The following is a 16,409-nucleotide window of genomic DNA, read 5'->3' on the forward strand; positions in this document are numbered from 1 at the left end:
ATATAATAATTGTCAGATATTCAAATAGCCAGAATTTAACACAATGCCCACACCTAACAGGTATTATGGGGAATTTGTTGACTGACATGTAATTTGTTCAGGTAGACAAGGATGCTTTTCCACTTAAGCAGTGGGAGAGACTTAGCTTTACATTAATTCATTACTCTGTGGTACCCAATAAAGCTTTTCATAAAAGACCTTAATCATTTACTTAGTCTTTCTCCAAATACTACAACATACAATGCATTTTAAAATTTAATTTTAGATGGAAATATCAGCAGCATCGGAATTATGACCTTTGCATATGATTGTTTCAGAGCCATCTGTATATTTTTTATTTGCAGGTAAATCATCATGGGGCCAGGAAAATGAAGCTTTACTTGTGAGATGTCCAAAACAAGGAGGATCCCGTTACCCTGTGGACTGGTATTACATGAAGACAAATGAAAACATTCCTACCCAGAAAAGAAATAGAGTCTTTGCTTCGGGGGAGTGGCTTAAGTTTCTCCCAGCCAAAGTGGGCGATTCTGGAATTTATACTTGTGTTATCAGAAGGTATCATTCAGGAAGTCACCCTAATCTTTAAGCCTGTCATTAGTGGGGGGTGGTCTCAGCTACCCAAACTTGACTTCTTTCTCCACTTCTTTGTGGGACAGTTGAATTTATAAGTTGATTTGAATGAAAGAGAACTTTTAGGAACTTAAGTGCTGTCATATTCGATCAGACCATTACAGCAGATGTAGTACATGAAGAAATGGAGTCATTTTTAGGGCTAGCAGAGGGCCTATATTTTATCTTAAGAGTAACAAAAAAGTATTTAAAACTCAAGATTTGAGTGATTATTTTCAATAAAAAAGAACCAGTGTGTATCATTGTTTTAAGAAGAAAAGCAAAATTGAGCAAAAACTAGAGCTGAGTGAAGTTATTTCACAATGCTAAATAACTTTCTAATTATCTTATTTTAATAGTCCCACTTGGAATAAGACTAGACATACAAATGTCACCATCTATAAAAGACCAACAGACTGTCACATTCCAGATTATTTGATGTACTCAACAGTATCTGGATCAGAAAGAAATTCCAGAATATATTGTCCCACAATTGACCTCTACAACTGGACAGCACCTCTTAAGTGGTTTAAGGTACAAGGACATTTGAATGGGGGTGAGGAATCAGTAAAAATTGAATAATTAAAATAGATGCAAAGGGAGGATTACTGAAAAGGGAAAGGGATTGTTTTTGTTGTTCCAGAACTGTAAAGCTCTTCATGGATCAAGGTACAGGACACACAGGTCATATTTGTTCATTGACAATGTGGGGCGTGATGATGAAGGTGATTACACGTGTAAATTTACACATACTGAAAGTGGAGTCAATTATAGTGTGACAGCAACCAGATCATTCACCGTTAAAGGTAAGTTGTGACGTTTAACAAAATCAGACGTTTAAACTAAGATGACTGCTGAGTTCCCTGCACCTCACCCTCTTCTCTGTTGCTTCTGGTGACAGACATTTCCTGATTCACTAGCAAGGTTTTAGAAATTCGAAGGGAGATCACTGATCCAAAGCCACATCTATTTTATTTCTAACTTACTTTTCCAAAGACCAAGCAGTCTAAATGCTAATGTACTTTACTCTTTTGAATGGTGGTACAGCTATCTGTGAGGGCTTGATCCCAAGACTCCCTCAGATTCCCAAACCCTCAGATACTCAATTCCCTTATGTAAAATGGCCTGGTGTTTGCATAAAACCTATGCACCCTGTCCCTTTTAGATCATCTCTAGATGACTTATCATCCCTAACACAATCTAAATGCTATGTAAATAGCTGCTGTACAATTCTGTTTCAAGAATAATGACAAGAAAAAAATGTCTGCACATGTGTAGGACAGAAGCAAGTTTTTCCTAATACTTTCAATCTCTAGTTGGTTGAATCTGCAAACATGTAACTTGCTTTTGTGGAGGGTGGAGATATATAAATATTGTGCTATGATTTTCAACCCTGGTTGGCGGAGCTTTTGACATGACCAATGCCCTCAAGTAGACTACTTATTTATAAAATACACTTTTTAAAAAATATATTTTTAAGTATTTTAAAGTCTGTTTAGGGGAAAGAGTTCACAATCATAGCTGATCAAATACATACCAGCTTGGTCTATTGATGCCCATGAAGAAGCTAGGTCACACAGTTAATGTTTCAGACTAGCATTTGTTTTGGTGACATAAAAGGGAGTAGAAAACATCAAAGCATATCACAGGTAGTATGATAAAGTATTACTTAAGTGTTCTTTTTGTTTCATTTGTACATGTGTGTACTTGTGCTGCCTAGAAAAATTTGAGAACATTGTTATGAAATAAGAAAAATATGAAAGGACAAACTTTATACTGATGACGATCCAGTGCTCTCTTTATACTCATATTCTCCTTCTGTTTTTACTTTTAAGATAAGCCAGGAGTTTCTGTGTTTCCAGTGATTGTGACCCCTTCATATAATGAAACAAAGGAAGTGGAAATTGGTAAGAAAATTGTGAAAGAATGCTGGGCAACCTGGAAAGTTCTTCGCTGTGACCTGGGCATGGTGTGAATGCTCTAGCTGTGTTCAGGTAGTTAGTACAGGGCACGTGAGGATTCCATGAGTGAGGTGATGGTGTGGAAATACGGTGCCTGCCCCAGTCACTTGTTAGTGTTTAAACCATGGCACAGAAATATGCTGGGCTGAGAAGTGTACTGCACTTCATAATTCATGGTGCTTTCGTGTTTGCATTGAGTTTCGTTCTAACCCCTATCCCAGAGGTACATGTCATTTCTACTATGCTTTTGAGAAAAGTTGGGCTCAAAGATGTTTAAGGGCACATCCAAGGTCATGGAAAGAATGACAAGACAGACTTCTGGCTACTTCTGTCCCTGGCTTTCCTGGTTCTTAGGAGGAGTAGGTAGGATTCAGAGGTGTTAGTGGATGAACCAGCATCATTGACTGGGTCCTCCCTGCCCTCCAGGCACATCTGTAGCCATCAAGCCCACACACTGCCTCACCCATGAGTGGTGCTCTTCCTGGTCCTTCAGACTTTGCCCTTGTCTTTCCTCCTTTCTCGTCTCTCGTGTGCTGTCCCCCCACACCATCTTTCTTCCCTTCCAAAGAGCAGGGCCCCAGCCTCCTTCTCCCCTCAAAGCCAGCATACCATTTCCATGGGTAGTGTGATAACCACACTCTCTGCATCTTCTCCCTCTGTTGCCCAGACCTCTGAGTATGTCTTTCTGTTAGTGTCCTGCAGCCCATGTGCTCCAACCACTTCTTTCTACCACCTCCCCTCCCTGAAGAGCTCCTTGAGCCTCTCATGATGAGACCAAGGGGTCAGAAAGGGATGGCTGAAGGCACATCCATGACCAACTAAAGCCCTGACACTTGCAGTTATAGAAGGCGGAAACCTCAAGTTCAAGGGGTCGGGACCACATGCTGGAGAGTGGATGGTTGGGTCCAGGATGATGCCTGGGTTGGGTAAAACAAAGGGAGCTCCTGGGGAGATGAAGAGGGTTCAGCTGAAGGACAAAGGCATGGAGGGGATCAGATACAACTGACTCCAACTTCTAGCCCCAGAAATCCTACATGATCATGAGAGGCTGTGGAGGCAGAGTCATCTCCCTGCCTTTTAGTTTCCCAGAGGTGAGAGCTGGATGGGAGCTGAGCTTCCAGCTTAGCTGTGGGTGAAGGAAGAGGAGACACTGAAGTGAGGAAGAAGCTGAGAGAGGGCAGAGAAGATGGTTCTGGAGATGAGCAAAGCCAACAGGAAGAACCACGGGACAGTTAGGCCGTCCGTGGACTTTTGTCACCTTAAATGACATGAAAGATTGCTTGCAGAATTTATTTGATTGGTGAATTTCTTTGCTTCTCACTCAGGAAAGGCAGCAAACATCACCTGCATAGCTTGCTTTGGGAGTGGGATTCAGTCCTTCATTGCTGTCCTGTGGCAGGTGAATGGAAGCAATGTCAAGGACCTGGGAATAGCAAGAATTCAAGAGGAACAAGTGCAAAATCGAAGGTATTTTTGTATTGAAATCACAACATTCCCCTGGAATGTCCCCTTCCCAGACAATTGGCACCTGCAAAGGAAGCATTAAAAGTAACAAGTTGCCAGGAATGGTTGTCCACACCTGTCATCCCAGCACTGGGAAGCTGGGGCAGGAGGATTGCAAATTCAAGTCCTACCTGAACAACTTAGTGAGACTCTGTCTCAAAATTTGAAAAATAAACTTATAAAAGGGGCTCTGTGGCAGAACATCCATGGGTTTGATCCCCAGTACAAATACACAAGCATACACACACAATAAGTTGCCTTTTCAGTTTTAGCAATGACACTTGTCTCAACGCCATGTTAAGAATAACCAAAGTGAAGGAAGAGGATTTGTCCCTGCAGTATGACTGTCTGGCCACGAATTTCCATGGGGTGATACGGCACACCACGAGGCTGACAGAGAAAAAGCCAAGTAAGGAGTGTTTGTGAGACACTGGTCACCTTGGTTTGCTACATCCACTATTAAGCTGAAAGGCTTTCCTAGCGGACAGCAATTTGATTCCATCAAGACCATGTAAATGGCCTGTTGCATATGGGGTGCATCTCCTCTTGGAGGTGCTATTTGCATTCTGGCCTTTTGGAGTGTTTAATTCCTCCTCTTCCTCTTCCTCCTCCTCCTTCTTCTTGGACTCCTCTTCAACCTTCAGCTGCCTCCTCAGCTAACCCTCCCAGCCATAGGTAACCAAGGGAGGACACATTGCCTACAGAGGACTCAAACCATGAATGGAGCTTTCTGCAAGTCCACATGCTTTTCTCTGTCCCTGTCCCTAGCAGTGTCACTGGACATCAGCTCTGAAAGGCTCCTCCCTGGGGCCCTGACCCCAAGCCCTGGTGCCTCTGTCTGGTTCCTCCCAAGCCTGGCCTCTTGTCCATGTCCTCCCCTGATCTTTGCATCTCCAGGAAAAGCCTTCCTGTTTGTTAGATGAAGCATTTGAACATATAGAAAAGGGCAGAGAAAAAGATAGGGTGTTTATATACCCACTCCACAAGTGTCAGTGCAACTACATAGACATTATTTAGGATTTGTTAAGTAGTCAAGAAGAAGGTTGAACTCTGAGCTCCTCCCCAAGTGTCAGCATGGCCCAGGTTTATCTGACAGACAGACAGGAGCTCCGAAGGATCACAGTGGAGGGCAGGTCGTTAATTTGATGTGGTCATGGGAGGTCTCTATCTGAGGTAGTCTTTGCCTTGAGATTTTTCTTGTTTTAGTTTTGACCTTGATCCCTGCTTTATAAGGTTGTATAAAACAGTCACAGCTCACACAGAGCACTCAGTGTCATCTTATTCAGCAGGGCATTAGGCTTTGGCTGAGGATAGTTGTGTCACCAGTATGACTGTGGACCATACCAGGATGCCATGGGGTGGAGGTGGGCACACTGGATCCTTTAGGAAGGGTAAAACAACGTACACAACTACATATGCCCCACATACAGCTGCTTTGTTTCTCCTCCTGCACTTTGCTTACATTATCATTTATGGATGATTGATTTCTTGTTACCTGTGTATTGCGAATGTACTCATTTTTGTGTATGTGATTTTTGTACTTTCTCATTTATTTGTATTTCAACTGTTTTTCTTCAAGTTAACACAGTTGCACTGTTTTAACAACTGTGTAAATTAAACAAAAATTGTCTGTGATGCTATTGAATTTTCATAGTGAATTCTTTTAAAAAGCTTGTCTCTGATTTACTAAATACTATTAAATAAATGAAGCTCATAATAATAATAGGACACACATATATGCATTATTTTCTACATCCTGGACCCTAATTATTTTATATTTAAATGTCTCAATTGCTTTCTCAATATCTCACAAGCTAGAGACTGTTACTATCATCTACTTCTGTAGATAAGGAAATAAAGGCAAAGATAGTTGAATGACTTGCTGTGACCCGTAGTTAGAGAGCTAGCCCTTTCATTTTATAAACATTTACAGGAATTACTTAGTGTTTCATTATCATATATAAGAACTGCCGGTAGATTTATGAAATCATTAATGCTTAGGCAGATATTGAACTTCAAGTTTTCGATGTCTTGAACCACTTTCTTTCTCCCACTGAAGCATCCAACCACATGCATATAACCTCCCAAGGAGTCTACATCCCTGGCACGTATCCAGGCAGGAGTTTACATAGCCCTGTGAAGTGAATTAGAGAGTTTATCATTTAAACAGTAAGCTCCTTGCCAATTTTCAGTTCTTCCTGTCAACTTCCCCTTGATCATCCTTGATCATAGTGCTGGGTCCTCACATAGTGGATGGACCATTGGGAGTGGTGGAAGAATTCGTGAATACTGGCCAGTGATTCTCATTGTCATACCCAGGACCCTACATATTGAAATTTTAGACTAAAATGAAAAAAAAACCCCTAACAGCAAACCTCATTTGAGGTTCTTCTCATGCTTATCTTTAAGCAGGGCCATTTCTTAGATAGGATAGGCAATCACTCTAAGAGCAAAGTAAGCTTAACACAGCCAAGAGTACTATGAATAATCACAGTTCTTATGATTCAACTTGCACACTTCTGTTAGAAGTCCTTGAGGATGGAAATGGTCTTGCACACACATTTGGGAGGCTAGGAGTGTGGGGTAACATTCAGTGATGGCTAAATGAAGGTCACCATCGGGGAGGAAGAGCTCAGTAGGGCTAGAACCCAGTGACTGACTTCCCCATCAAATGCACTCTCAAATATTGCACCCTATTCTATGCTGAGCCCCTGCAATCTCTCTCCACAGAAACTAACCTTCCACTACCATCAGCTTAGTCGTGCCTGAAAAACACTTTCATTGTTAATGATCAAACTAACTCTCTCCTTTTGCTTCTGAATCTTCACAATAAGGCAGAAGCTTAGCAGGGCTTTTAAGTCTGGTCAAATCTAACCCTGACCCATCTTGCAATCCTATCTTTTGTGTGTTCCCCAAACTGGATACTCAGGTTCCTTATAAACACATTACCATGTCCACACTTCAGCTCACAGCATCCTGTCTGGGCAAGGGCGTTTTCTTTTCTGCCTGGTCCCGGCAGGGACCTTCTTACCGAGCCCAACATGGAGTGAGTTCTTCTAAATGTCTTCATCAACTAAAACCTCATCCTTGGCTCTCCTGTTAGTTAGGTTTCAGTGTGACTCTGTCCCTTTGCCCTTGAGAACCCACTGTGATACCTAGACTGGTGCCTCGTATAGAGTAAGAGCTCAAGAAGCATCCATTTACTTGTTTTTAAACAGCTATAAAAATTTCAGGTGGGACTTTTAGGGGTGAATCTCTCATACTTCTAGTAGTGTCTGGCGTCTCTGCATGTATCCATTTTATCTTATCTAATTACACTAATTATCATTTTTCTCCTTCCCATCACCTTTTGATAGTTGGTTGTCAAAGCATCTACTACATAGCTGCAGGATGTAGTATCCTGCTAATGCTAATCAATCTCACTGTGATAATACTGAAAGTGTTCTGGATTGATCTTATTCTGCTCTGGAGAGATCTAACCAGACCTTACAAAACAAGGAATGGTAAGTGGCATGTTTCAAGGATTTCTTCAAAAATGACTATTGGTTACTAACTTATTAATCTCTTACTAGTCATGCTGCTGAGCCCATTTTCCTGGCTGTTTGGTTTTCATTGATTTTTTTTGAGTCTACTCAAGAGACCATTTTCCACACTGCTCTACCCATCCCTGAGATTCTGTGATTCATCTCCACAACCCAAGCTTCCTCCCCAATAGGGCTGATGTTGCTACCAACTTCCCAAAGGATTTTCCCAAGCCCAGAAAGGTTTCAATATCTTGGGAAATGTGTGTTGGTAAAACCTGATGAAATAAAACAGTCACAAAATTTTTCCTGCTTTCCAGATATGAACAAGTGAGGTAGGTGTGTCAGACAGATTTATCAGAGCCCTTGTTCTGTACATGTGTACACATGTACATAAGTGCATACAGAAAGGAGAATGGTTTTCCCCCCTAAGGATGACACTAGTCTTTCATTTAGAAGCAATCATTGGTTAGAGTTTTGTACAGAGCCCATGCAACTAGTAGCTAAGTGTTTGAGTTATGGTGAATTCAGATGCCTTCAGAAACTCTCTTCCCTTGTCATTATTAGCCTGTAGCATTTTTCCCTTCTTCCACGGAAGCATAGTAGTTCCCTCTTGTACTTGGCTTCCCTTTCTGTGATTTCAGTTACCCAAGCCAACTAAGATCCAAAAAGATTACTTGGAAAATTCCAGAAATATAGAAAACACATTATAAAGTGCACATCCTTCTAGGTAGCATGAAGACATCTCACAAGGCTCCACTCTGGCTCCTGTGACTCAAATCACCCCTCTGCCTAATGTGTCTGTGCTGTCCCTGCTCCCTACCCATGAGGCAGTAGCTGTCCTGGTTATCAGATGAATAGTTATAGTTTCACAGTGCCTCTGTTCAAGTAATCCTTACTTTACCTCCCTAGTGGTCCTAATTTGCAAGGGCAGTGATGCCGGTAAATTTACTAGAGTATATTGTTATGATTTTCTTATGTTAATATGTTATTATTATTGATCTCTTACTGTGTTTGATTCATAAGTTACACTTTATTGTAAGTGTATGTGTATGGGGGAAATATGGCATTTACTGCATAGAGACTGGTACTGTCTGTGGTTTCAGGCATCCACCGAGTACCTCAGAACTGTCTGGGGAGAGTGAGAGTTGGAACTGAGGACTTTCAGGCACAGGACCAGGACACTGTCCACTGCTATAAATACTTATTGATAGGTTCGCAGTCAAGCCTGACCACATGGGCTAATCTACCCTGGACAAGATCTGGTCTGTTTGCTGTCATTCAGTCTGAGACAGTACACATGGAGAGGGCTTTGGGACTAAGACTCTCATTTCCTGATCACATTTTGGGGCAGTGGATTGTCACCATCATCTGCTTCTAGGGTATTTGGGAGGATGAGATACATTCAATGGCAGCCATAAAACTTGATGAGGAAAATGAGAATGTTTAGAATCAAATAATGCAGTTGTACTTCCTGTTTTTGTCTCCAGATGGAAAGCTCTATGATGCTTATGTTATATATCCAAGGGATGTCACACATGGTTCAGAGGGGCTCAGCTCTGTGGAGTACTTTGTCCACCAGATTCTGCCTGATGTTCTTGAAAATAAATGTGGATATAACCTATGCCTTTATGGGAGAGATCTGCTACCCGGAGAAGGTAAAGCTGCCTACATACATCAGAGACAGAAATTCCAGCTAGTGAAAAGCTAAGGCTAAATGCTCTTATTCCTGCAATAGAAAAGGAATTGCATTGACCAATCAGAACTTACGACCAGAGCTTTGAAATCATTCTGCAGGAAGTGCTTATCTTTTGTTCTGCTCATCCCTGTCACTGTCCTTTACAGGAGTGTCAGCAATGTGACAAGCCTGGAGTAGTATAAGTTAGGAGTCCTTAGCCTTGTGGAATTGGCTGGCATTACCTCTGTTTTATTTCCACTGCCCCCAGTAGGACGACGCTGATACTTCCTCATTCTCTCCAGATTTGAAAGAGGACTGAAAATTTGAAGAATTTAGTTCTGATGTCCACAAACATTAGCTAAAAAAGAAATGTAAAGTGCTCAGATTGCCTTCATGATTTTCCTTATATTGGTGGAATGTTTACAAACATGTTCTCACCAGAACTAAAGCTGTGGCTTCTGTTTCTTATTATTTTTAGCCAATGTTATGTACTTTCGACAGTTTTGTGACAATTTCAGTATTTTTCTCTTTTCTCCATATATTTTTCAAGTACCTTCTAACTTTCCCTGTAAACTCTTCTTTAATTCCTCAAAGATCAGGAAGGATTTGGGATGTGAAGGAAGCTGGATATCATGAACATATGCCTAACAACATTTTATTTAGCACTTCAAGTGAAGAAGGGGGGTTAAGTGCCTGTAGACTGACAGGCACACACAGGTGAATTTGGATCCTCCTGGAAGATCTAGGTGGCACTAACAGCCTGGTAAAGGCTCTGAAGACCTGAAAATGTACAGTTCAGGAGGATTCAATTCCATCCTTCTCAGGAGGCTCCTGGTTCCCCCATGTCTCAGTGATCACCTATGCAGGGAGAGTAATGGGTAATGCCTCAAGTGCTACTTCCATGTCACAAGTGTGCTCAAGGACCTGTTGGGACCTCAGTTGTCTGTAAAGTCACACTGTGCATGACGGCTGGCCATAAACTCTTCATCCCTCCTTTCTCAGTCCATTAAGCAAATTTTGAGCTACACTTCTCTCCAGCCAACTGGACTGCCTGATGCTCTCTGCCCACAAACTAGTGCTGCCCTCTCTGGGCAACATCACACTCACTTGGTATGGTTTCCTCTTCCTTAGCCTCAATGCTGGTCCCCTGATCTCTCCTTGCCTCCACCCAGGTAGAGTAAAACCCAGAAGCACACCACCGAGTTCTGCTGTTCCCTAGGAGAAAGATCAAGGTTGGCCACGCAGCATGTCTGTTCCCATGGTGGCTGTCTTCCACCCACCCCTTAAATTCATGCCATAATTCCTCCATCCAGAGTGGAGGATCCTGACCAACAGTCTCCATCCAACATTGCCTCACACTCATTTTCTCATTTCGGACTCCAAGCATTTACAGCCTTCAGGAGCCGCTCTTTGGGAAGATCTCGAGTTGCTTAGTTGTGGCTGTGTTTCTTTGATATACTTCCTTCCACCTGCCACAGTGAGAACAGGGTGTTGCGTATGGTTTTCTAGGTCTGCCCAGAGATGGTGGAATCACCATGGTACTGATGCTCCATTAACACTGACTGAGAGCTGATTCTCCTTAGGCTTTCTCCAGTCTGGATCAAACAAGCTACTTCAACAGAAGTTGTTGGGGAATGAAGAGCATCCAGGACCTCCCTGGTGCCTATGTCAGTTTGAGGGGCCCAGGATGCCTGAGTTTGTAATTTCCCATCTGAGAGTTCAAATGTTGAGCCCTCTGAAGCACAAGAGCAGATATTCTAAGTTGACAACCGTCTATGGATATTTCAGTGAATGCACAGTCTAAGACACCCAGGAAATTATAGTTTAGATGCTCCCACATCCCCATCTATCTGGGAGATGGTTTTAGAATTGATCTACCTGAGAACAAAGGGGGAATTGGGGCTGATATTCTCATGGGGAAATGGATGAGAAGAAAAAAATGTGTTCTCTATCCATGTTCATTTCCACTTTCTGAATAAGTGACTTGATTGGTATCAGAATCTCACACCAGCTTATAACAAGAGAATTTTTTAAATGTTCAGAATATTTGTGACCCAAGCATTAGACTTAAAAAAAGCAATAAAAATCTCAATCCCTTTCTCATGTGACCAGATGTGGCCACTGCAGTGGAAGCCAGCATCCAAAAGAGCAGGCGGCACCTGTTCATCCTGACACCGCACGTGTCACACAGCAAGGAGTTCGCCTATGAGCAGGAGGTGGCCCTGCACTGTGCCCTCATCCAGAACGACTCCAAGGTGATTCTGATTGAGATGGAGGCAGAGGATGAGCCAGGCAGACTGGAGGCTGCGCCAGGCAGACTGGAGGCTGCAGGGCTTCAAGACTCCCTCAGCCACCTTGTGCAAGTACAGGGCACCATCAAGTGGAGGGAAGACCACATGGCCAACAAGCGGTCCTTGAACTCCAAGTTCTGGAAACATGTGAGGTACCAAATGCCAGTGCCAAGCAGATCCCCCCAAAGAGGCTTCCAGTGAGGTCTCCTGAGGCAGGAACAGCAGTGATGCCCCACGGCCTGAAGGGCGTGTAGGCGACACCTCAAAATTTGCAAGAAGGTAATAAGATCCTACCTTAGTTGAACCACTAAATAAGTTAAATGAGTCCATATTTACTGGCAAGATAAAGCTGAGCTACACAAGGAATGTGATCTTGAACTCACTGTCATTCAGTGCCTTTTAGAATCCTGACTGAATCATATTTCCAGAGTGTATCTATAGCTACTCATCTTTCTAAGTGCCTATATTCTTAATCCACAGCCTCAGATTGGGTTGCCAGATGAAAGAGGACATCAGTTAAAGTTGAATTTGAAGCATAGAATTTCATCTGAAGTTGATCTCAAATTCAAATTCACCTTGCATTTTTATTTGCTAAATGTAGCTACTCTCATAGATTGTTGTGCTTTTATGTGGCACCATCAGATATTATTAAAATAACAAGTAATTGAACAAAGGACACAGCATATCTGGTTCCCATCACATGATTTGAAATCAATCCATCAATTTATATTTTGGATTCACCATTAGTGTGGCTGTTATGGCTTGCATCTATATGTTCCCCCAAAGCCTCATACAGTCATAGGTGGGGCTTTGCAAAGGTGGCTGGATCTAGCTTGTGTGATGTTGGGATCAAAGATGCATGATTGCTAAATTAGCCCACTGATTGGTTTGGCATAATTCTGGGTAGAATTAAGGGTGCCCCATCCTGGGTGTGAATGTACCCACCCTAAGGCAAGTAGCCTGAATAAAATATAAGGGACAGAAAGAGGGTTGTTGCTTGTCACTTGATGCTTTGCTGCCTTCTGTCTACCATAAACTTTTTCTCCTCTGTAATGCTTCTCTGCCATGCTACCCTGGGTTGGTGCCAGCCAACTATGGACTGAAACCTCTACAAACTGTGAGCCAAATAAACCTTTCCTCCTTTAACTTTGAGTGTCAGATATTTTGTCTCAGCAACAAGAAAAGTAACAAAGATAGGAAGCAATGAACCCCTTAACTTCTTCAAAGCTTGGTTTTCTTAGGTAAAATGAGTGTAATAATACTAAACACTTTGAATTTCTACGTTAATGAAAATACAGAAATTCAAGCCACAGAAAAAATTCAATAAGTAGCAAAATTGTAATTATTTATGAAACCTCTCTGTGTTTCTTGTAATATTGTTTATATTCTGTGACTTCTTTCAATGAAGATCTCTAAAAGCTAAATTCTCTCCAGTCTCATCACTAGGAACAGATCTGCCTTTACCCCTACCTTCCTATCTAACTAAAGTGATGGGTGTGTTTTTTGATTTATAGACCTAGGGAATATTGAAACTGATTTTATTTCCCTATTTATATTAGCTACTTGAAAGTATAAAGCTAAATTTAGTATCTTTGTACAGCAAATATAAAGGACATGGCAACACATAATGGGTGATGGTCTCTTTCATGGTTTCATAATACTAAGCTCATTGCTCTATTACATGTATTCCTAAACTTACACACCACTCCACACTCTCCTGAGTTCTTTGTGACTCAGTTTGTACAGCTGAAAAGTGAGGGGATCAAGAAGATGATCCTTGATATCCTTCTCAGCTTCAACACTTGCTCATGATTCCAAGCTGTGGGCTCATAGTGAGGTCAGGGAACTGCTGGACATCTGGATTCTCATGCCTGGAGCTGAAACTCCACTTGATTACTTCCTCTGTATGGCATGGTAAGAGATTCACACAAGCAACTATGAATAATACAAATTCAGCCAAAATCTGTTGGACACATGGTATACAATTATGGTGAAAATGCCTGTGAATTATAAGAACATGAATTATTTTTGAGTCATTTTGCATAAAATAAAACATACATCCTCAGTATTCAGTCCAGTGAATTGTGATAGCCTAACACAACTGTGTACTGAAAACACACAACCAGACATCATCACTCCAGGAAGTTCCACTGTGACATCTCACCTGGTCCCTTCTACAGGCAAACAATGTTCTGATTTTCATCTGCATGGCTGAGTCCTGTCAGTTTTCCCTGTGAATATTGATAAACTTGAATGGTATTGTGTCTGGTTACTTGTCTATAACATAAAATTTTTAATACTGGCCCTTGTTTTTTATGAGTCACTGGTTTCTCTGTACTCTATTGTATGGCGAAGAGTTTGTTTAATCTTGTTCCTGTTGGTAGGCATATAGGTTGTTTCCAATTTATGGCTATAAATATGGTTCTTGTAAACATTCTGGAGGACATCTATTTTTATTTCTTGCCCAATACCCAGGAGCAGTTGGGTAGGTTTATTTTAACTTTTTGGAGAACTGATAAATGTTTCTGATAACTGTGTCATTCTACATTCCCATAACAGATGAGTCATTTGTTACTCCAGTGCCTAGTATTGTCACATTCCTTTATATTTTAGTAATTTTTGTGGTTGATAAGTGAATCTCATTGTGGTCTTGATTTGCAGTTCTCCGACCTCTAATTGACCATAAATAGATATTCTTTGGTAAAGGTAAAATCTTTTGCCATATTCAAATTGTGTTGCTTCTTTCTATATTGTTGATGTGAAGACATTTTAAAATATATTATGGATACAAGTTATTTGCCAGATAGATGTGAGAATTTTGTCAGGCTTACCTTTCATTTTATGAGTGTTAAACTGATTAATATTTTTAATTTCAATGACATTCAGTAGATCAATTTATCTTACACAGCACTTTTTATATCTTAGGAATTATTTCTTCATTTTCCCCAAGGGCATGGAGATGGTCTCCTATGTATTTTTATGACATATCTATGGTTCTAGCTTTCATGTTTAATTTTATGACTTGTTGAGAATGAAAAGTGTAAGACCGAGGGCCTTACCAAACGCTCTGAGGAGCTGACTGCAGCGAAGAACACCCGGGAAGGAACACACCGGCCAAGTTGGAAAGTAAACCAGACCTTAGTCTGGCCAGATGGCACTCCCAAAGCAAAGTAGCTTAGAGAGGCGACTAGCCCAGAGTCTGAGGCTCTTTTTATAGGGTGTTGCAGGGGAAGTTAACAGGCGAAATTTACAGAAGAGGAACAAAGGTTAGTGGTCAGCTGACACGTACTGATGGTCAGCAGATGTTTGTAGATTGTTCTATAGATAGCGGTGTCTGGAACATCAGTTTTGAACAAAGAGTTGAGAGTAATTTACTTTGGGACCTTATGGCTGATACAGATCTTATCTAGTGTCTGGAACTAACGAGCATCTTTATCTATTTACTCACATTCACAGTTGGGGCTAGGGGAGTTTTATGATTACAGAGTTATGCAGTCCCACAATAGAATGAGATAAGGGTCAGAATTCTTTTTCTCTTCTCCATAGAGATACCTAGGTGTTCTAGTAACATTTGTGAAAGACACCCCCCCCCCCCCCACTGAACTGACACAGCATATTGGTAAAAAATCAATTGACTATTTGTGTGGGTCTGTCTATTAATCTACTTTCTACTTCCCATTTGTATAGTTCTGTAAATATCAAAGTTCCATCATTAATCTTGCTTTATTGCAAACCTGCAAGTCAGGGTAAGTTCTTTTACAAAAGGTTAGTGTAGGAACTTTATTCTTTTTCAGGATTGTTCTGACAATTCTTTATTATTTTTATTTTCAGAGATATTAGCTTTTCAGTGTCTTTGAAAATTACTCCTGGGATTTGGATTGGATTAAATATATAGACTCCACAGTAGAGGCAGCCTGAAATGTAGTCTATGCCAGGATAAACAGCAGTGAGTCTTACCATACGTGAATATAGTAAATCCCTCTATTTACACAGGCCTTTCATTTTCTGTTTTTCTATTTTCATAGATATATTTCTTCCAAAGGACTTAGGCTTTGATGTTTAATTTTTAATGCTATTGTAAATACATTCTTAACAAATTTTATTTTTCAAATTTCCATCACTAGCGTTTTTCTGTATTGACCTCATATTCTGCAATTTTGCTAAACTCAATATAATACTTTTGTTTTTCTTCCTTCCTTTCTTTTCTTCTTTTGTAGATTTCAAAGGGTGACCTACGCATAGAAACACTTCTGTCAAAACCAATACTTTTCATTATTCCTTTTGAAACTTTATTATTTCTATTTTCATTTCTTTACTTACGGTAAAACATTTCTTCTAGGTGAGACCTGACATCCTTATCTTTGCACTGATCTTAGGACAAAGCAAAATGATTCACCCTTAATTATGGAATTGGCTGTGGGTTCCTAGCTGAGGTTCTTTACCAGATAAAGAAACATTCCTTTCTCCTTCCAGTTTTCTTGGTACTATTAAAGCAAACAGGGTGTTGAGTTTTGCTAGATGCTTATTTTTTGTGTTTACTTAGATAAATATGTATGTTTTCTATTTTATATGATGAACCACTTTGGGTTAAAAAGAATGAAAATCATGTCTCCTTTAACCCTTCCCTATCAGCCATAGATGTCTCTGTTTTTCAGAGTTATTGCAATAATTATATGTCATTTAAAAATTTATTATATAGAAAATTATTGTGATTGGGTAGAAAGAAGGAAAATCGCTGTCTCCTTAAACCCTTTCCCACCAGCCATAGACCTCTCTATTCATGGTTGTTTGAAAACAGTTTCACCTCACTGTGAAAATCTAGGGTGTTCTATTCCTTAAAGGAAAG

General features: G+C 40.8%; 1 protein-coding gene across 3 annotated transcripts in view; it reads left to right on the forward strand.

Annotated features, from left to right (window-relative positions):
* Il1rl1 (interleukin 1 receptor like 1) overlaps positions 1–15,192 on the forward strand; it is a 78,634-nt gene extending 63,442 nt beyond the window's left edge. For 2 of the 3 annotated variants that reach the window (XM_087203963.1, XM_087203969.1), the window contains 8 exons: positions 345–555; positions 969–1,143; positions 1,253–1,415; positions 2,445–2,516; positions 3,896–4,037; positions 4,340–4,482; positions 9,085–9,252; positions 11,385–15,192. In XM_087203963.1, the coding sequence (XP_087060089.1) occupies positions 345–555; positions 969–1,143; positions 1,253–1,415; positions 2,445–2,516; positions 3,896–4,037; positions 4,340–4,482; positions 9,085–9,252; positions 11,385–11,764 (1,454 nt within the window). In that variant the 3' untranslated portion in view covers positions 11,765–15,192. Of the gene's footprint in view, positions 1–344; positions 556–968; positions 1,144–1,252; positions 1,416–2,444; positions 2,517–3,895; positions 4,038–4,339; positions 4,483–7,429; positions 7,577–9,084; positions 9,253–11,384 lie in introns of all 3 variants that reach the window. The other variant, XM_087203960.1, reaches the window with a different exon arrangement.
* The last annotated feature ends 1,217 nt before the right edge of the window (positions 15,193–16,409 follow it).

Source organism: Heterocephalus glaber, unplaced genomic scaffold (genome assembly GCF_053883595.1).
Source record: "Heterocephalus glaber isolate CG9 unplaced genomic scaffold, H.glaber_assembly_v1.0 deba00000470, whole genome shotgun sequence".
Taxonomy (NCBI): Eukaryota; Metazoa; Chordata; class Mammalia; order Rodentia; family Bathyergidae; genus Heterocephalus; species Heterocephalus glaber.